The sequence below is a fragment of the Anas platyrhynchos genome, chromosome 5, assembly GCF_047663525.1.
Source record: "Anas platyrhynchos isolate ZD024472 breed Pekin duck chromosome 5, IASCAAS_PekinDuck_T2T, whole genome shotgun sequence".
NCBI classification, from domain to species: Eukaryota; Metazoa; Chordata; class Aves; order Anseriformes; family Anatidae; genus Anas; species Anas platyrhynchos.
The window spans coordinates 55,559,463-55,582,018 of NC_092591.1; the positions used below are offsets into that span (position 1 = coordinate 55,559,463).

General features: G+C 36.0%; 1 protein-coding gene and 1 long non-coding RNA gene across 2 annotated transcripts in view; one reads left to right on the plus strand and one right to left on the minus strand.

Annotated features, from left to right (window-relative positions):
- Positions 1–20,635, plus strand: part of SLC17A6 (solute carrier family 17 member 6) — a 33,481-nt gene extending 12,846 nt beyond the window's left edge. Inside the window, exons 4-12 of the mRNA XM_027459377.3 lie at positions 8,024–8,138; positions 9,929–10,016; positions 10,120–10,206; positions 11,111–11,253; positions 12,976–13,125; positions 15,682–15,814; positions 16,501–16,611; positions 18,023–18,150; positions 18,509–20,635. Of these exons, the coding sequence (XP_027315178.1) occupies positions 8,024–8,138; positions 9,929–10,016; positions 10,120–10,206; positions 11,111–11,253; positions 12,976–13,125; positions 15,682–15,814; positions 16,501–16,611; positions 18,023–18,150; positions 18,509–18,841 (1,288 nt within the window). The 3' untranslated portion in view covers positions 18,842–20,635. The remainder of the gene's footprint in view (positions 1–8,023; positions 8,139–9,928; positions 10,017–10,119; positions 10,207–11,110; positions 11,254–12,975; positions 13,126–15,681; positions 15,815–16,500; positions 16,612–18,022; positions 18,151–18,508) is intronic.
- Positions 1–22,556, minus strand: part of LOC101790603 (uncharacterized) — a 388,896-nt gene that overhangs the window by 251,993 nt on the left and 114,347 nt on the right. The window contains exon 4 of the long non-coding RNA XR_011809805.1: positions 85–127. This is a non-coding gene — a long non-coding RNA (uncharacterized lncRNA). The remainder of the gene's footprint in view (positions 1–84; positions 128–22,556) is intronic.

A 22,556-nucleotide genomic window follows, 5' to 3' on the forward strand; every position in this document is an offset into this window, starting at 1 on the left:
GACATGAATGAGTGACATGACAGGGACATGGTTAATAAACATGAGTATAAGTAATGTAAATATTCCAAATGAGTGGCTACTTACAGTTTGCAGTCAAGAAGGCAACTACTGAAGCAGCGGGAAACAGCTGGAAAAATGCAAACAATTGTCACAATATAATACAGAGGAAAAATGATCTTTTCAGAAGTCAGTAAGAGCACTGCTTACATTAGCATAAATTGAAAGAAAGTAAACCACCATTAAGGATGTTAAATATGGAGGTTCCAAGCAAACCTCAAGCAGTAACATTATAGGTGAAAATATTATGTTCTCTGGTGCTGTGAAGCACCTGTATTACACAAGGTGGATTTTTGGAACTGTTGGGATATAGGATGGCAGTGATCGTAGATGATTTTATTCTCGAGATACTAAATTCAGAAATAATTTGGGGACAAACCATAACAATTTCAGAATTTGACTCTGCTTGTTCAGATACAGCTAACAAGAGAAGGGTTACATCTGAAATTGGGACTTATTTTTGTATTCCCTCCTCCATTAATCTAAATCCTTTGATCTCATGTTTCTGATGAAATCTGAAAACTTGCCATCTGTAGAAAAGTTGCCACACAGTTTAGATACAATTACACCAGATGAATTCAGAGCAAGCTTATAAAGAAAGCTTATTTATCGAGGTAATATCATCCAGATATGTCAATATTGTCAAAAAACTTTGCTCCCAGTTTTCTCCCAGGTCTTGAGCCTCCAGAATCCTTACTGCATGTATGATACCTGAAAACCAGGGTCCTGTTCACTGGGGAATATCTAATCCCCTCTGAAACAAAATCCATGTACGTTTCTGGCAGAGTTAACTCCAGACACTTATTACAACAGACATCCTTAATCACCTCTACCTGCTTTGGTACTCCACCCCAATACACTACATACACTGGATTTCATGCTACAAAATGCTGTTTAGGCTGTCTGCATAAAAATGTTAACGTCACCATCACTTTGTTCTGAAGGAATCCACATTTAACCTGAGCAGTAGGGATGCAGATATCCATAACATGTAGTCTGTATGTCACAAAACACTTCACAAAGCAGTACAGATAAAGCCTCTGAGTCCAGCACATAGCAATTATCATCCCAGCCAGATCCACAAAATATTTTAAAGCTGATTTATTTTATAGGTGTATTATATATCTCTAAATCAACAGAGACAGTTATGAATCACAGCCTAAGACCTGGAACTCGGTTAGGTAATTTGAATGAGATGGTCTTGATTTGAAACACGATCTAGCAGATTACATATTTAAAGAGCAAGCCAACCCAAAGCTAATGAGCTAGAAGGAATGAGTCTGAGTTTTGTCCAGACATCTATGGATATAATGAGCTGTAAAATGAAACCACAGGTTTGAGAGATTCCCCAGTAGAATTCAAACAGGAGAGAGAGAGGGTTAGTAGGGTGATCAAATGAATGAAGAATAAGGAAGATGAGATGGAGAAGGCCCAGCTTGCCTAGTGATGCAAAAGAAAGAAGACAGGATTTCTGCTGGGGTAAAATGCAAATATTAAAACTGCTAAAATAGACAGCATGGGTGCAATATATCTATTGGATGTAGGAAGTCACAAGCTGGAAAGGCTTCCAAAATAAGTAGGGCAAATGCTAATTACTTCTGAGATGGAACGAGGTCTGCTTATGAAAGGGTGATGTAATGCACTTGCTGGTAAAAGCAATGATCAGAATTTAATGACCCAGGAGTCTTTTACATTCAGCATCAATTGCTGTGATGCTGTCATCTAACAAGCCCAAAGTTCTTCAAAAAACACACACTGTATCAAAAATAAGTCTGTGAATGGAAGGCACAGCCTGAGAACTGTTTGACCTGTATAAGTCAGTGGCATTAATGGGGCTCAGAGAAGGCAGAAGGTGAAAGGGATCTTGTTACTGGTACACTTTGACTTCTGCATGGCATTTCGCTCTGGTGCTTGGACCAGTCCTAATAAGGTCTATTCTACTAAAAGGCTTGGGAATATTTTGGTATTTAGTTGTCTTCAAACCTGGCAGATCAAAGTATTAGAAGACCCTAGTACAGGTGGAGAGACACTTTGTAGGAAGGGAAGTGTTAATCAGCAGCTAAAATCCTGAAATTTCTATATATTCAGTCACTGTACAGCTGAAAGAAAAAAATGAAGTTAAATAAAATGGTCACAATTTGGCATTGCTGGCAACATCTGCAGAAGAAAGGATTCTGAAAAGACTCTGCATGCCTACAGGCATTCAAGCTAGCTTCTGTCCTGTTTCTGCTTAGACATTATGCTTTACTCAAAAAAAATTAAGCATTTAATCCAGCATTCAGTTTTGCAGTTCTTCTCAGACAAGAAATTCTTTGGGTTGTAGAAAAAAAAAAAAGCATAATTGATTCTATGTTGTGTTGCTGATCTTTTGCAGGAGAAGGTATGTCAAAGATAAATGATAGTCAGTGGAGTCAGAACAGAAGATAACAAATTTTAGCAATCTTGAGCTGATAGAATAATCCACAAAGTCACTCTGCATGACACTGCCTAAAGCTGCTCCTGCTTTGGGACTCTCCCAAACAATCATGGTTCAAGGAAGAACATCTAAGGCTAGCAAAGATCTAGTTTATTTTTACATATGTTTCATAAAATAAGTCTTTGCTCTTTAACATATGTTATGCATTTTCTGTAAGGAAGAGAAATGTCAATAACATGCCAGCTGTTTCTCCTGCTTGACAACTTGAATCCAAATATTTTTATTTATTTATTTATTTATTTTTATAATTTTCATCTTCAGACTAGGTCGGGAAAGCTTTGCAAGGAAAATTCATGTTTTCACTCCTCTTTAATTTGTACCCTTACTTAACAAAAGAATCTCATGTAAGACTAGAAAAAATGTTTTACGTTTGTTTATGGCAAAATATTCCCTGTTCATTATTCCCTGTATGAAGAGCTTCCTATAAGCAAGACTTGTACTCAGTTACAATTAGCTTAGATGATGTAGGACTGTGAGAAAAAATGTGGAAAAGCATTTGCATCAGTGAAGAGTCACTAAATATTTGTGTTCAAACTAGCTTGTGCACAAGGATGGCACCATCCTGTGAATACCTGTGCAGAAAACCATTCACAAGGTGGCAAAAGCAATCGATTGAATAGTTAAAAAAAGTTTAGACAGTTCATTAAAAGAGAGAAGATAGTATTTTATATAAAATGTACAATGCAAATACATTAGCCAATGAAAATAAAGGTGTTATAATGTGATCAGTATTACTGTAAAACTGTCAAGTACGGAGGTTGGATGTCCCAGAAATTACTATGGGCTACATTTTCCATAGGTTCCTGTTTACTGTCAGAGTAATAATCCCAGTAGTATTATGATTTAATTTGCTCTAACAGTGTGGAATGCTGTGCTTTTTCCTCATGATTCCCATGGAAACTATGACAAAACAAAATTATGAAGCTTTCTTATTCCACAGATAGGTCTTCAATGTTAGGAAGCTTTTTGGAGGTGAAAAATATTCGGTTACAGTCCTGAATGAATTTCCTGCTGAAGTAACTTAAAACTTGTTTAGGTTATCATGAAAAGTGATGTGAAACCTTTTATGCCTTTATAGCTCTCAATGTAATTCCATTAAAATATACATTCCAAGTTGTTTTGTAGTTGTCAGTGAACATTTACTGTTTTTAAATTATTTTGGATTTTAATGAAGTGGCATTCATAGTTCATTAATACGGTATATACATGTATTTAAGCATCTTAAACCTCAAACATTTTCTCTTTGAAATAAATAGCTAAAATTGCCATTTTCAATATACATGTTACTTTTTTAAGGACAGACTTCAGTTAAGGTAATTCATATGCTGTTGATTTGACATATAACTTAATTTCTGTAACAGTTTCTTTTTAATAAAAATGGACCGCAATTATCTGTAAAGAGGCACATAATTGTAGATGTTGTCAATGACATTAAGGAATGGCATCAATAAAAATGTGCTGGATTCTGAAAACTGGAGAATTGAGTCCTACCATGCACATATGAAAGGAGGTTTAGCTTTATGCAGTCATTTTAGTAATTTTCATTCCCAGTCCTTGGGGTAAGGGGATGCTTCCAACCAGGACTCCTTATTTTCAGATATCATATGTGCAACCCAATATGTCACCCATCTGGCATTCAGCATTTGGCACGCATCTGTATTCCCACTGTTCTCAGTTCACTTTTGAGCTGGCACTTTTTCCAACAAAGTAACAAAATCTATAATGCAGCTCCAAGCAGAACGCTCATGTAATACGAATTGCCTGGAAAAGGTAGATGGGAATAGTGGGGATGCATAGATATGTAGAAATTAGAAATCCAGAGATGAAAATAAATACATTTCTTTTCTCTTTAGTTGGTCCCAAAAGATAAAAATGAGCCAACTAGCTTGAAACCCCAAAAGATTAAATCTTCCTGCAACTTCATTCCATTCTAAGCATTTTCCCTGACATGTCAGAGTCATTTCCTTCCTCTGTTCCCATCCCAAAAGTCTCTTAGTCAAATATGATTTTGCTATTATTACTACTTGTATTACAGGAGGACTAAGGCACAGCTCATGACCTTCATATAATGTCAATGTCAGTAAAGCACTGAGGATCAATGTTAGATTTTGTCTTCTGGGACTGAGTCTACTGAGTCTAGAAATAGAAATAGATAAGCAAAGCATAATTCTTTGTTTCAGGGCTACTGGTCACTTCTGAGGTTTAGGATTTACCTTTTTTTTTTTTTTTTTTTTTCCTCCTTGACAAGCTATTACTGCTGTTATTCATTCATCTTCTTCTGTATATGGTTATTTTCTATATATGGGTACACTGGTTGCTGTTTTGGGGTCAGAAAGGAATTTTCCCCCACATCTAGGGAGTGCTGAAGGTATATCGTAGCACTTAAATTCCCCCTAATGCCAAGACTGAGAATGATGGCATTGTCATTAGCCTCTCCTGTTCTGTCTGTGGCATACTGTACTTTTCCCAGAGTCTACCTTCAGTCTGCTAAAGCTCTTCAATGTGTACCATGGAATTAAGATATGTTTTGTGGGGTTTGGAATGCACCTACCATGAAATAAATGTTCAGTTAATGTCGTAGCCAAATTGGGCAAATAAGAACTGTAACTCAAGAGTACAGTGGATCATAAAATCAGTAACTCAATATATGTAACAAAATGCTAAGCACTAAGAAAATACAACATAATTTGGGGGGGGCTGATATGTAGGTCAGTAAAATACCCCAGAAATGCACTGTATTTAGATCTAAATCATGATAAATGTAGTTAGCTAAGGTATTTCGAACAATAGAACAGGAAGTTTGTACAAAAAACAGAACTATACCACAATAATTCATTAGTAAGAAGACTTTAGTGATAGTGGGGATTAACTAAATATAACAAGATAAAAGAGCATGAAAGAGAAATACAGTGATATTTATGGATGCGTGTTGAGAAATGCAAAGCAAATGTAAGAAGCTGTATTTCTCCTGACTGAGAGTTATAGAAGAAACTGGGTCACTACAATAGACATACACTAAAAACATGGTACTTCATTTAATTTGGATTCAAAAAAAAGAAAAAAGGAACAGAAAGGACATTTCTGACAAGAATAATAATTTAACTTTGTAATGTATTCTATTCTTAACTCCATAGATACTTGGAAAAAAAAAAAGAGTTTGTTTTTGAGAAAGCTGCTTTGATAAAGCATAGCCCTGAGAGAACTCTGACTTACAAGTGACATTGTGGAATTGTTTTGGTACCTCAACATAACTGAACCTTCACTAGTAGCTGTGTGTCTGAATACAGACAAGATTTTCATTTTGAAGATGCATGTCTTGAATCATTCTCTAAAATGAATTTTACTTTCTTTTCTAGAATGAACAAATTTAAAAAAACAGCTTCTCTTTAGCGAACATGAGAATAAGGCAATTTTGGGAAATACAGCCGTCAATTGTGGCAAACAGAAGCTGATTTCAGAGGCAGAATTGAAAAATTAGACTAAATTTCCTTGATGAAATAGCTATATACCACAACTATTTTGTAGATCTCATCCCTATAAAGAGATGGTAAATTCCTAATATTTCTGCAGGACCTGAAGAAGAACTGTGATTTAGAAAGTGTTTTGCTGATTCACACTAGCTAAGAATCTGCTCCCACAAGTCTACACACTGATTCACAAACTTCAAAATATATCGCAGCATTAGGAACCTAGTTAAACATCTATTCAGAAAATAAATAGAAATAGCTACAAACCAAGCAGTGCTTTCTTCTTGCTCACAAAGAAATGATATTTTCAGCGAATCTTTAAAAGAGTTACAGTCCATTTTTCTTCAGAAATTGGTAACAGGAACATCTTACTTTTAAAAAGAATTCATAAAAATCACAAGCAAAGCTCCCTTGAGTTCCACACTGTTCTCATTAATAAATATAGAAAAAAAGTAAATGAAAACCAAGACACCATTATATTTTATGTGAACATATCAGGGATATTAAAATGTAAGGAAATGAACTGCACTCACTTTTGATGTGATTCACAAAGCTATGAAGAGAAACTTACACGTATAGAAATTAGGAGTAAAGACAGAATTCAGGCCAAGACAGTTATGAGACACAAACACATGCACCAGTCAGTCCCAGTGAATGTACTGAACATGCTGCCAAGCGAAGGCAGAATTGTGCTGCACAGCGAGCCAGATGTTCTCTGAGACAAGATGGGGACACCAGGAACACAGTGAAGAGACCAGGGTTAGAGCTATTTAACAAAGCCTACTTTAAGTGCCAGAAGTGTTTGGTTTTTTTTTGTTTTTTTTTTTTTTTTTAAGCTGCCATTTAATATTTGTCAGACTTTAGCTGTGGAATATGTTCAATTTGCTATTTAAAGTATTTTTATCAGGATGTAACTCTAAGCAGATGATTTGAAAAATAGATGTATTCAGGAAGAAATTTCCTCTTGAAATTTATCACAGCTTCCTCCTTCCTTAGCCTAAGGTCTGTTTCTCACTAACTTATGGCACCGTACCAATTTCTAAAGAACACATGCTAAGGTTAAAGGTTTCTGTCAAATCAGTTCCACATCAGATACCATGATGTCATATGTTAAGATATCTCCAGGATTTATCTTACCATTACATAATTTTGTATAAAGAAAGAGGCCAATCAATGCCACTGGGTACATCACTTTGCATAGTTGAATGAACAGAAAAAAAAGAATAGTACTGGAGAAAAGGCTTGCTACCACAAGGGGTTCACATTCATTAAATTAAATTAAATTTTAGTCAAAAATATAATCATAATTTTGAATATGAATTATTATTTCACACATGTATTTAGACCTTATAATGTACTTGATTTAAAGCAATTGCTAGGATGTTGTTGGAGGCAAAATTACCGATATTCAATGAGCAGCCCCTGAAAAAAAAACACAACAGAATGATCTCTGCTTTGGGCGTGTGCTTGACTTAACACACATCGACTTGCTTTTGTAGCTAAGAAAATGCTGGCTGTGTTTGAAATTCTTCCTTCTGCTTTGGCATATATAAATGTGGATTCTCTTCTGCTTTAAAAGTAGTGAATCTATGTTGCCATTTTCTTATGATGAAAGCATTAATACAAATTTCTCTTTTGCCCAGCCACCTGGTTTAGCAAAACTTTTGGGAGATTTAATTTCTCTAGATGTTGGAGGATAGAATCAGAGTTGGTTGAAATAAAGGTGAAAATTAACAAAAGGAAAGAGTGGGGATATATAAAGTGAATAAGACATAGACGTGATCGTACAAAAAGTATTTCCCTAGGAAACAATGCTAAATGGATGTATATGTCCATGTGGGTCTTATCACACAGGTTATTACCCTAAGATGAAAGCAGACACTAACCCAGTCCAGCAGTTAGTATATCCCCTACATAAATATCATACACTGAAATTTATTGATATGGGTATGTGAACATATGTGGAATATGTGCACTGGAACAATACTGAAGTTGCTTCCTTTACTTGTTTCCACTCTTGCAGAGTGTTTGGTGCTGCTATACTGCTGACATCCTCCCTCAACATGCTAATACCATCCGCAGCCAGGGTGCATTACGGGTGTGTCATCTTTGTTAGGATCTTGCAGGGCCTTGTAGAGGTATGGAAAAATCGTAACATAACCAGTAAAAGTGATGCATGTTTATTAGCTTTTAAGCAGCAACTGTCACTTTTTTTTGATAAAAAATAAAAATTGCTTTTAATATACTCCTGATTTTTAGTGTAATGGGTTACACTGTAAGAATTATAGATTTTCTTTCACCTATGAAATTATGTAGTGAAGTTTTCCCTTGCTGAGAAGTGAGTAATATAAACATTTAATAGTGCAGTTCTACTGAAATCCTGTCTTGCGCAGGGCTTACATTGGTGTTATTCTCAACAGTTATTTGCTGTCCAGTATCACAGACTAAATCTATAATAATGAATTAAGCTTCTCTCACAGCTTCCCTGGCCATGTGAATGAATGAGAGGTTTACAGTGACTGAGGAGATAAAAATACTGAGCCTGCCTTCTAAATGTGTTTTTTTTCAGATTTTAGACATGTGATCACTGCTCCTTTCTTCCCAAGCGCCGTGCACTTCTGTTGTGTGACCTGAATTTATTTCATGCACTTTATTATTTATAAAGGCTCAAAAAGAAGGTGTAGAAAGTTAGGTAACTGGCAATTAAGTTCTTGAAGTATACGTGTGTAAACATAGATCCACTCCTGAAGAGTGCTTTGCATGGACACAGGTGTGCATGCCCACAAAGAGGAGAGGAGTAGAAGCAAGTGGTTAATTACAAAATAAAATAGCTCTTTCATCACTCATTTCGGTGATACTGTTTTAAGGGATGGGAAATATAAAACAACTCAAGCAGTGGTCTCTGAAGAAGGTTTACAATAAATCATGGCAATCTTAAAATTATATCAGATTATTTGGGGGGAAGTTAATAAAGTTAACAAAAAAGACTGAAATGAACATTAAATTGGTTATAAAACCTCTTTGAATACAAAACAATGTATTTTACAAGCTTTTTGTGTATTCAGAGGGATAATCACAACATTTGCAAGAAGCTATTCATTTTTCTACTTTTTGCAAAGGAAATAAAACATCAAATTAAGAGAAAAATGGCTATATATAAGTATGCATACATCATAACAATTCTTATACTTGAATTTTGTGAAAAAGTACAGCACATTTCATAATGGATTTTCTAAAATTTCAGCACTGCAAGAGAGACCCAACCTAAAATGTAACTGGTTTAAAATCAAACCAACTGAGATCATCGAGTTCTTTGCTTAAGTGCTCAAAAAGGTTCATTAAAGACTAAGATATAAGATTATATTTTATTTATAGATTTATTTATTTATAGATTATATAAGATTATATTTTTAAGCTCTTATTGATCTTATTTTATATTTTTAGAGTAATGGAAAAGGAAACTGTATTTCCTAAATTATATTTGAGCTGCTAGAAGGTCATCAAAAATGTTAGAAGGCCACCAAAACTGTGGGTTGCAGAAATGAGCCCAGCAGTAGAAAGATCCTGGAGGATCCATGTTTTCATCCCTCCTTTGACTCCGATACTTGTGCATTAAGATTCTTTCTTTTTAATTCTTCACTGTTCTCTCCTGGAAGGAGGAAGGCAGAGCAAAAGGGAATAATCATGTTTTGTTATCTGCTCTGTAAGGCTTCTGAAATGATTGGGGGTGATGAAAAAAAATCAATCAAACTTTGCCAGATTGATTTACTAGAAATTGAAGTTTTTCTATGGCTGTGCTCAGACTTTGCTATAAAAATGTAAAGTGTTCTCAGCTTCCTGTTTGTAGCAGTGTTAAAACAGAAATTCATGCACAATGACCTGACCAACTGCTCAGCATTAGCTGACCTGTGGCACACTCGTTCCCCAGGGAGTCACCTACCCTGCCTGCCATGGCATCTGGAGCAAGTGGGCCCCCCCATTAGAGAGAAGTAGGTTAGCAACCACTTCCTTTTGTGGTAAGTAAATTTCCATTTAGGTCTTTCATTCCTTTGTAATATAAAAGCATTTTGAGATTGATTTTTTCTCCTTTTTTTCAACTACACACACCTTGTTTTGCAGGTTCCTATGCAGGAGCTGTTATTGCAATGCCTTTAGCTGGGATCCTAGTGCAATATACAGGGTGGTCTTCGGTGTTCTATGTGTATGGTATGCACTTCTGCTCATCTCACTCCAATATCACATCACCTTACTCTACACCATCTAAACATGTAAAAGCTACAGTTAAGAATGTCCCCGCACCAAAAACAAACAAACAAACGAACAACTGTTTCCATACAGTCTTGAGAAATAGAAAATAAAAGAACAGAATTTAAAGGAAATGAATATTATTAAACAAGAATGGTGAAACCTTCATCACTTCTAGTGCAAGCAGTGCAACCTGCTATGTGAATCCATAGAATCCCAGATTCTCAGAGGTAACATCTCTCTTTCATTTTACAACTGTAAGTTAAGAGTATCTCTCCTGAATAAAATGTCTTGATTTTTATCTGAATAGCTACATAACTCTATTCACACTAGTTGTGTGAATACACTGCTGGAAGAAAAATGTCCCAAAGGCCCAAAGGCAAATTTTACACATTTTGTAATGTAAAATTGATGTGAATCAAGGGGAACCCTTTCAGAAACTTAATAAACTACTCAAGAATCCTGTTATGTTGAAAACAGCACCACAATCTTGTGTTTTGCAGGTAAAAAAATTAGTGCAGTAATCAAACAACAATGGCTTAAAGCAGAATGGATCATTTACAACTTGGTAAAATGAAATGGGAGCTGTTTCATTGCACTGCATTGTACAAATTGTTGTTGAATATCAGTGACCCTTCACTTAGAGTGAAGGCACTCTGTAAATGGAAACAAGACTTCATGGTGGTACAGCTCTGCATGCATTCTGCACAAATATTGTTTGCAGGATCTGGCTCTCAGTAACAACATTTGCCATTTAAATTGATTACAATTATCTACGTGTGTTTTTTTTTTATTATTATTATTATTTTCTTGTTTGCTCCTTTACTGTGCATTTCTTTTTAAAGTTTTTATTTCCATTCCAAAGGGAGCTTTGGTATAGTCTGGTATATGTTCTGGCTTTTGGTTTCATATGAGAGCCCTGCAAAGCATCCTACGATCACAGATGAAGAAAGAAGATACATAGAAGAAAGCATTGGAGAGAGTGCCAACCTCCTAGGTGCAATGGAAGTAAGAATATTACTCATACAATTATTTCCTATGAGATAGGAACAATGAAAATAACAAGCAAAAAAAGAAAAAAAAAAGAAAAAAAAAAGATACAAAAATGAACAAAAAATCCAATGTGCTACTTCTTTAAGACAGAAAAGCACATTTTGAACAATTCTACTTTTTTTTCGGGTGGGGACAGGGGGAGATCTGAAATATGCTGATGGGTGGATATTGCTTCCTTGTGAAGTGAATACAGGTTTCAGAGGATTGCTCATAGATTTTATGCCTGGTCTTTCTCTCTTCCTACTCCAAAATATACAAAATATCCAAAATATACAAAAGAGCTAGAGGTAAATCTAGAACTACATCTGTAATTGCAGATTTATTGAGACTTTTATACTACCCTGAGTTCAAATGGTTTATTTCCTTCCTATTTATCCCTTCTGAAGCGTTTTCATCTTCCTAAAAGTAAACTAGAGGAATAGCAGTACTTGGTGTTTACCTAGGTCCTCAGAACACCACAAACAGCAAACCTTTTCTACTGTATGTTTCATTTGCAAGAAAGACTGCAAGCTGCATTAGAGCATGCTAGTAGAGCCATAAGAACATCCCCCATTACAGTGCTGGAAGCATGCTATCAAGCTGCAGGAATATACCTCCATCCTCTTAGTCAAAACCTTTGATCCAGATTGAATAGGGAACTGGAAATATTACAGTCTTTTATTTTTCTTGATAGCTGACATTTTTAAGTGTTCTTGAGGTAGTTTCTGGGTTGATAGTTAATAAGATTCAACAGTGGTCACAGTTTCGTACACCCATAAATGCTTTTGAAAATCTTATGTGAAACAAGTTATTTCAGCGAATGTTGGTGTAATTTTAGCAGGCCAGATATTTCTGATTATTTTTTATTCTTGCTTTTAATTAAACATTTCTGGAAGTGATTAGTTTGTGTCATTAGTTGCTTCTAAAATACATAAACTGAAATTCTTTCTCAGCTTTCAACTGAGTGCAATTTGATAGGCATACAAAGTGTGACACATATTTATCTACCGGGCCAGACTTCTTTGAATAAAAACCAGTATTCAAGCAGTTTTCAGACACTCATCAGGGTCTGGATCCTGCGCTTGTATCAACACAGATGGGCAGAACCCTGGGCTCACAGAGAGGTGCTGGGACTCAGCAGGATTGTAGTTCTGCCCATCTGTCATCTTTTTTCATTACCCAATTCATTTAAACATATAATAAAACAAAGCAAAAATACATTGACCAAACAGCTTCTGAGACATGGTAAAAAAAAAAAATCAGAATTCTAGGATTAAGATCTAGATGCTAAAATACATGCTTAAAATAAATGTGGATGAAATTCTGTACTGACAGTGTAAAACTGACTGCTGACTGCTGCAGCAACATTCTCTTTTAGAGACATAATTTTGGACTTTGTATCTTCATGTTACATGACTGATCTAACAGCACTTATACATTCGTTTTGTGATATAGCTAAGTATCACTGAATTTCTCCACTTGTGTATTTCATAGTATTTTTTCCTCATTTATGTTTTTATATTAATTATGTGGATGCATGTAATTTAAGACAATTAAAGTCACTAGAATTCAATGAGTACATAAAGTCACATGTATATGAACTTGTTGGAATATAGGTAAAAATAACAAAGAGGAAAAGGGAGGATAGATATTTGGTAATGATTGAAATGCTGACTGGATCCCCTTTTTATGTTTCAGAAATACAAAACTCCTTGGAGAAAATTTTTTACATCTATGCCAGTCTATGCAATAATTGTTGCAAACTTCTGTAGGAGCTGGACTTTTTACTTGCTGCTTATTAGTCAGCCTGCTTACTTTGAGGAAGTGTTTGGATTTGAAATAAGCAAGGTATGTAAGAATAATGTAAAAAAAAAAAAAAAAGTTTTATCTTAGCTAAGCAAATATCTGAGCAATATTTGTACTATTTATTGACAAATGGAAAGGTAAGTGTTCTGCATCTTTACCACAGGCTTATAGGTCTCAAAAATGATCACTCCAAGTTACTGTTTCCCTTACCAGCACCTATGAGTGAATAACAGCAATGGCAAAGTACTGGATAGTGGAAGGTGAAGGCAGGATGGTGTTATTTAGAACCCCCCCCCTTGGGGTCCTTACCCTTGCAATAAGCCCTTCAGTTGGGTTCTTGCAGCCAGATCAGGCAAGGTGTTCAAAGGTATAGAAAGACCCGGTGCACTTCTGTGTCAGACACCCCAGGGTTTGCAAGAAAGCTGTACAGAAATCTGTCCAAGTGCTTATGGTCTTTCAAGTGCACTTTGCAAAGCAGGGCCACTTAGTTTTAGGAAGGACAATGCACTCTATCACTGTTCAATGTCACCCTTTAATGTGGTGAGAGCCACACCTGTGGTTTTTTCATTTGTTTGTTTTTGTTTTTAATTAAGAGAAATAGATGATGCCAAATATGAGACCTAAATATGGTGCAACGTTCCCCATAATTCATATGCATTTTCAATCACCCCCTTCCTATGAATATGGACACACACAAGCAAGCCTCAGAGAATACAGTAAGCTTTCTGCAAATGCTGATTTCCCTCTTCTGAAAGTGATGGTGGCTTATGCTTTTGAGGCACCCATATTCTTTTCATAGTCTTCTAGGAGGTATTGAGCCATGCTAAATTGTGATATGAGTGACAATTATAGCATTCTAGTAGCTACCAAAATGTTGCAGCAATATGGGGTATTGTCAAAATTATGTAATGCCATCCTACATTTAAAGATGGGCTACAGATACAAAATTAATTTCTGGAAATCCAGCTCTCAGAACTAAGTGTATGAGCCCATTCTAGCATGTTAAAACACACAAACAAAAACAAAAATCAATCAAACAAACAAAACCCAACACCTTTAAAATGAGGCTCAAATTTGGTAATAACCCATTTTCAAAAACCAGAGTTGGACTGAACAGGTGTGCTGATTTAAGACCATTTTCTATATATAGCATAGCACCTGAGCATCAAAACCAAAGTGTAAATGATTCATAATTCCATTATGATGGGCAGTAAAATATTTCAATTTCAGCATATTAATATTTCAGTCCAAAATTGTTACGTTCTTATGTTTAATGATAAACATAACTTGATCTGCTATGCAAGCAGTAAGAATGGTCACATGCTATAGAATCAATCTGGTCATTTTGTTCCACAAGATTTTTCTTAGAGTGTATTCAAAGAAATATGGAGCTTTGTAAACAACAGCAGCAAAGCCAATTTTCATCCTTCCATCTGCTGTGGACATGGATGCTGATAAAAGAGCAGTTATCATTTACTCAGGAACACCCTACAGCAGCTAATTGCAATGCCATAGCTGCCTTGTAGTTATTATTTGGTTTACTGGGGGAAACACCTATTAAGATGAAGCTAGCTACCACCACACAGCCACCACGTATGTTATCTGCACTGAGAAAACACTATGTCACCACTTCAGTGGGAAAGCAAAGACCAGTTGTACTCTCTGTGTTCTCGTGAAGTCTGTCTGCTCTGCACACTGACGTCACTCAAGTCAGCCATTGGGCCTGACTGACACACTGTTCAGAAAGGAAATACGCAAAAGCCCTGGGTGTAAGCACATTTCCAGATATAGGCAGTAATCAGAATTCACCAGCAGAACAAAATGTCACGCCTCCAGAAGCAAACCATCTGCAAGGCAGTTCTGTTGACAGGAGATAGCAGGTGGCAGTTCGAGGTAGCACTGCTTGGAAGGAGTGGTCCTCAAATATATTCTTACAGCTTGGGACAGTCATCGCAGAATTGCTGTGCCTTAATTTGCTAATAAGCATAGCATTTTAGATATTGCCAATGGATATTTAGTGTATTATCATTTGCTATACACAGAGTTTCTCAGACATGTCCTGTGCTCGTGTGGAATTTGCACCTTATGGGCTGCTCAGAAATCAAAGGCAAATGGGTACTGCATGTGTGAGGGTGATCCACGGGGAATCTTTTGCAGACCTCACACGTCTGGACGTGTTAGATTTGCTGGGCAATTGCTGTGCCAAACCCATCACCAACAGAAATGTAGCAATTCAGCGAGACACATTTGGTCATAAATTTCCTGAAAAGGGAGGGCAGACAAGCTATAAGTTAGGGAAAAAATAAATAAAGCTATTAGTTTAAATCTAAACTATGAAAACAATCTATAACAATATAATCTATATTGAAGTGTCATGGCACCAAAGATTCTTAAAAAGTCTGACTGCCTTTTGGAAAATACAGAGGTAACGTGAAATCAATAGTTTTATTCACTTCATAAACCAAGTCAAGATTCTTAGTTTGAACACATTGTCTGAAATTGAAGAGAAACAATTAGCTAATTGCTGAGTGCTTCTGAAAATGAAAAATTGGTATTTTCTTGCAGTTTTTACTCTGCTATTTCCTATTATTATTTTAGGTGGGTATCTTATCTGCTGTGCCACATTTAGTGATGACTATTATTGTTCCCATTGGGGGCCAAATTGCAGACTTTTTAAGAAGCAAACAGATTCTTTCAACCACTACTGTGAGAAAGATAATGAACTGCGGAGGTAAGCTTTCCTATTTTATTAGAAAAGTTTCTTGTACAGGTGTAATATCTATACAGTATCCTGTATACAGTAAACAAACTGCATGGTTTTATGTACATATGACATAATCCTTTGTATAGTTTTTGTGTGTTACAGACATGATTACTAAATAAAAACAAACACATTTGTTCCTCTGCCTAATTTCAAAACAGATTTTTGATACTTAAAAAAGCATTTTGACTCTTAAAGGGGTAGATGAGCTACCCCTCATCTTTTTGGGGTAATTTGCTTACAAGCAGCTTCTTAAAGTGTCTTAGCTCCTCATCTGGACACCCTCTGACAATGAGCTGGGATCACCCATCTGACTTCTCAGAGGTTAACCTTACAAGAGCTGAATTGTGCCTCTGATGAGAACTTAAACATTCATAAGCAGGTTGAGTGCTCCCATTAGTGCCAACCTAATTATGGTATTTGATTTGAGCTTAAAACTGGCAGGAAGCAATGATAAGCAAACAAACAATAAAATATGGATTACCTGACATAGCAAGAACACGTATCTTTTAGGGAGGAAAGAAATGCCTGATTATATTGCACTCTGGGGTAACGTTTTGCCTCTGTCTTCCTTTGAAATATTGTGATATCCTAAAGTCTGCAATATTTGAGGAGGAATTAAATCTGATGCCTGGTTTTCTTTGCAATTTCTCAAGGTTTTGGTATGGAAGCAACTCTTCTTCTTGTGGTGGGATATTCTCACAGTAAAGGAGTGGCTATTTCATTCTTAGTACTTGCTGTAGGCTTTAGTGGATTCGCCATATCTGGTAAGACTATACTACTGTCATTAATTAATTAGATTATTTTAAGATATAAAACACCTCATTTGTTTTTTATTCACTGATAATAGTTTAAAACAAACCTCAGAATTCCAAATGTAACTTATGAACATTACAAAGAAAAGACCAATATCACACCTTTTAGATTGGTTATTTTTGTTCAAATACTCAATCTTTTTCATATTCAGGGCAGCAAATTGAACTTCCTTTTCAGTGAGGTGCTAATGTACACCACCAGTTTTTCTTAAAACTAAATGTGTACCACAAATGGATTGTTACTGTATGCTGATACCTAAATATATGTCTTTGTTTAGATATAGACCTTTACCCTTTTTTCACTATTATTTAATGTTTTGTTAGTACTGTAATTTTTTTACTCTATTGGGGCCTTATTATTCACAAGTTTTTTTCTGATGTTAAAATCAGTTACTCCCATTTCCTGCTGCTATCTCACCCTTTTGCCTTTGCCTTTCCCAAATGCAAGTGAGCTGGCCTTCCTTTGTTTTCCCACTGTGATCTTAGTATCCTCTCCCATGCTGGTTCCTTATGTCTAAAGCAGACTCTCTTTTCTTTTGTGCCAAACATCTAAACTCTCCTTAACCAAATCTGTCCCTAATACCACATACCAGATCTGCAAGGTATAATGACTTTTTCATAGAACTTGATAAGTATAGTATTTTCTAACAGCTATCCATGTCTAAATGCCTGCCTTTTCTCTTTTATTTATGTTTTGATATCCAAAGATCTGGCTTCTGCTTTCACTTATTTAAGTGCTTATTTGAGGGATAATCAGTTTGGACACTTCATATAGAAGCAGATGTTTTTCCTAAGATAATTTGAATAGTTACTGCATAAATCTGAAGGGAATTAAGCTGTTGGAAATGCAAGGAAACAAATATTATAAGGATAATTAATAAATCATTTATAGATAGTCCCTTTTTTTCTCCTCTCATCTTACCACTCAAGAACAGAAGGGAACTAACTCCCTTCTGCTAGTTTGTGTGAAAGAAAAATGTGGCAACAGGAAATGAAAGTGGCACAAGCTAGAAGAAGAAATAATGTGTTATTTACACCATGAAAAGGTCACGAACGACAGTGCAACAATATGAACCCTATCCCTGTCTAAATACATTCTGGGTTCTCTAAACAATCACTACTGGGATATTTTTGAAACCTCGTTTGGGGAACAAAATACATTTAGTATCCTTCTGTAACATTTTTTTTTTTCAAAGACAAAAAAAAATAGACGTTTAAGCATTGTAAAGCTTTTAGAGAAAAATAAATGCAATTAAACAGCTGAAATACGTCATATTACAATTTTCACGTGATAGCATTACTTTTCAGAACCAAAGTATTGCTCCGGTTATGGTATGAACATTTGCTGACTTTTGCTTTGCAGGATTCAATGTCAACCATTTAGACATTGCCCCAAGGTATGCCAGCATATTAATGGGGATTTCTAATGGAGTCGGGACCTTGTCTGGAATGGTATGCCCTATAATTGTTGGAGCAATGACAAAGAACAAGGTAAGTGGCAATACAGTTTTCAAATCTTCCAGTTCAATACTGTTAGCTTCAAGAAAAAGACCTTTCCATAATACAACTTGCCAGAATATCTGAATTGCAGTCTGGGACCTCTAGGGGATAGCATCCTGGAACTTGCAAATTTGAAACATGCTGCACTCACTATATGCTCACAAGGTCAGTGCTTTTGTAGGCTGATGAATAGTGATTTTCAGGGGGAGACAGATGTAAGTAATTGGAAACTGGACACTTACATGTTTTAGTTTTGCTGACAATCACAACCGCAATCCCTAATTTAAGTCTCTTAGCTCAGAAGAGTTGGGTAAGCATGGGTCTGATTTAGCAACTTTCTTCTTTACAGACACGTGAAGAGTGGCAGTATGTCTTCCTCATTGCTGCTTTAGTTCATTACGGAGGTGTTATATTCTATGGCATATTTGCTTCAGGAGAGAAACAACCCTGGGCAGACCCCGAACAGACAAGTGAAGAGAAATGTGGCTTTATTCATGAAGATGAACTAGCTGAAGAGACAGGGGACATTACTCAGAATTATGTAAATTATGGTACCACCAAGTCCTATGGTGCTACAACCCAGGTCAACGGTGGCTGGCCTAATGGGTGGGAGAAAAAAGAGGAATTTGTACAACAGGAAGTACAAGACTCATACAACTACAAGGAAGGAGATTATTCATAACAACCCTAAATACTGGGTATATTTTGTAGTGTTTGTGATTAAATTCATTGTGATTGTTTGCACACAGAACTAAAATGTGGTATAAACATGTAAACACATATCAAACAGGAAGGTCTTACTGTAAAAAAAAATCCATTAAAGTGCAATCTGTATGAGTTGTGACATGTCATCACTTTCATTAGGTTATATTTGTTCGATAAACATTAGAGTTTTAAGGGTTTACTGGTCAAAACTATAGGGGCAATTAGATACTTACAGTATACAAGAGCTAAAACTCATAAATAAGGATTAAAGCACAACTAAGCAACCAAGTTGGCACATCTAATGCTCTTTTTAGAAAGCCAAAATTACTTGATCATTAAAAATGCACTTATATATTTGTTACACTGTATTGAAAGAGATTGTGTTAAATACACGTTTACTAAGTGCAATGTAGGAATTGTGTGTTTAGTCTAAGACAAGAGCTTTCTTAAAGGAGAAAGGCTGAGTCCTAGGCATTTACAGGGGCTTGATCCAGTTCCTTTAAGTGTAATTGTATCAAGCCTAACAGAACAAATAGGGCATATTGTATGTTTATTGTGATTACATGCTGCAGGCTACTCTGTGATGAATAATGGAATTATTTAGGAGTTTTATACTGAATGTTCGGGCACAAATTCTTATTTCTATTCTGCACAGATTCTTATGAAATTATAGGCCTTGTCATGTTCTTCCCTGCATTTATCAACTAATAAAAAAAATGCAACATTAAGTCTGAATTTTCATGCAGACTTGTCAAATCCCTTTATCAAAAATAAGCTTTATTATTCTTTTCTTTGCAGTATATTCCAACTTTGTACTGGTGTCTTTAGAGAGAAAAAAATAACACAATATAAAGTAGAAAAAGATATAGTCTTATAGAAAATTCCAAAGAGAAATTTACTATGAGCAAGTAGCCCTATGAAAAAGGATGTATTTGTTTTGCAGAATATTTTGAAGCCAATAGAAGAAACAGAGAATAATTTAACTCTTATTCTTCCCTTAATAGCATTCATATTTTTACACATCGTGCCACAGTTATATACATAGATATAAGTTTATTGAAGATACTGTAATTATAGAAATGTTGCTATTTTAGAAATCCCTGAAATAAATAAAAAAATGTATTTGTCTTTCAATTAAACCTAATAATAATGGACACTGAATATAAACTCACAAACCAAAGTGGCAAATAACTAGTGTTGGGTTGAAAGAAGCCAACAAGCATCACGCTTGTCTTTTTAGCATAACTCAACGGTGACTGCAACATTAGTGTACCAAGCAATAAGTGCAATGCATTATGAAGTGCATAATCTTCTAGTCTATATATTAACCTTCATTTAGCTTGTTGTATATATTTGGGGTTGTTGGGATTAAACCAAACCGAACCAAACTGAAGTTAGCAGCACCAGACCACTTCTTAATACTCTAAAATGACAACAACGATCCATTTCTTAATTCAATCAAATGATTATTATTGTATGTAATAATCCATTCTGGATTCTTGGTCTGTTCATTGTATCGTGCTAGTGATTGGAAACCCTGCTACCGCAATATACAACTTGAGGATTGTTTCTTCTCCTTTTTCTTTTTTTTTTTTAAATGCAAATCATACCTTGACCTTAAGAAAAAAATATTTTGCTTTGTGCCTCAAAGTGATGTAAAATGTGATCATAGCTTTTGCTGTGTTTAATGAAAAAGATGTGGACTGTGTCACTTTTGTTGCTGCAAAAAGTGTTAATAAAATGCTCTATTTATCCTTTTATATAAAAAGGACCGTTGTAGTTCCTTGTGATTTTTTGTAGATGTTCTCTAATACCAATGACTAAAATTATATTCACTGCAGAACAAATGCTGCTATCAACACAGAGACACTACCTTACACCTCAGCTAGGCATGATGCTGGATACCCAGCGTCCTGCACTGCCTGTTCTCTCCTCCACCTGCGCACAGATACACAGTGGGAGAGGCACCTGATGCCGGCTCCCATTCCTCCCCCCTAAGGATGGCTGCAGCAGGTGTGAAGGAGAAAGGAGTAGGAGGATCAGTGAGCCAGACAATGCCACGCAACTGGGAAAAACAGACTGCTCCATGTTAGCTGGAGGGCTGCTGTGGGTCAGCGCTCTCTGAAGCAAATGGGGGGCTAACACGGACTGCTGATTTGGAGTTTGCCTCCTCTCCTCCCCCTGCAACAAGGCTTCTTAACTGAAACATAATGTTGCTTTCTGTCCACCTTACAGAACTTGGTGAAATTCAACAAATGCTACATTAAAAATAAATCTTTTAATGACATTTTCACTGTTCAGTAATTCTCCTGCACCAGCAGAAGAATGTAGAAGCATCAACCTGCACAGAAGGCAGCAAACACCAGCTAGAGCAGAGGTGGGCCGAGTGCTTTGCACTGGTAGGCGAGTTGTCACGAGACGCAGACCAGGTAATCCCAGTGTTACTGCTAATTGTTCAGATGGACTGCTGTGATGTTGTCGTGGCAACATCCCAAAAGAGTCCAAAGTGGGATAAATAGGGGCTGCAGAAGTACTTTTGTGCTTATTGCACCAAGCGGACAGCTCAGAAAATGAAAACTAATTAACAAAATTAAAATAAATTTGTCTTAATTTTTGGTCTAATCTTACAGGCTCTCTGTCTTTTAGAATTGTCTCAACAGGTTCCTTTCATTAAGAACAGGCAATTTTTCTTCTTATTAGCTTGACACCTTTTAATTACCTTGAGCCAAGGAAAGACTTTAGTCAGGCACTACACCCTGCACTGTTCTGCCATGCACACTTCCATGGGAACTCAACAACTGCTTTACCTAATAGAACTGAGAGGTTGAGGGCAAATATTGATTATAATACTCAGATGTATTTTTTTTTATATTAATGAAAGAAAGTGTTTTGCAATCCTTTTTAGAAAGTTTTCATGAAAAATATTTGTGATGTTGATCTACTTGAAGTTTAGCTACTTGGCTCTTCTGTCTTCTGAAAACACATCCTCTCTCATGGTTTGTTTTCTTCTTCCCTTTAGTTTAAATGCTACATCCTTTCTAAGATTCTCCACATTCTCTTTCTAGCTCTCTGCTTCTGCTCTGACTCTTTTACTTCCTCTATAAAGGGAAGACAAAAGGACATGGAGCATGCCAGATTTTAAGGTTTTTACTTCACAGATTTCCACTCATGGAAAAAATACAGGAATCAATCATCAGGAACATGACTGTGAAAGAAAGCAGGGAAATGGAGAAACTATTGTATTTCTCACAAAGGATGATTAAGTGAAGACAAGGAGCAACAGTTAGAGATGGGTTAGGGAAAAGGAGAATTGAGTAGACATGGTCCTTTGTCTTAACTCCTGAATTTCTTCTCAGTAAATACACCTATGCTTCTCCTTTACTACTTCCTATTTATAGAGTAGCATTGCTAAAAAATAACTCTTAAGCCTCTTCTGATCTGTGCCCTTTCTGCCCAGAGTCTTCTCTTCTGCACTCAGGTTCAAAGACCAGCTCTGCAGATGCACTGCACATGTATGAGGCAGTGTCCCTCTTTTGGAACTCTTTCTAGGTCAAATCACCCATGTTTATCAATCAGACTGTAGGATCAGGGTTCACAGTCACTTTTTTGTCTCATCCTGTCATCTGTTTCTGTTCTGTTTCGCTCTCTGGTACCTTGTACTCATTATGTTGAAAAAAAAAAAAAAGGGCAAA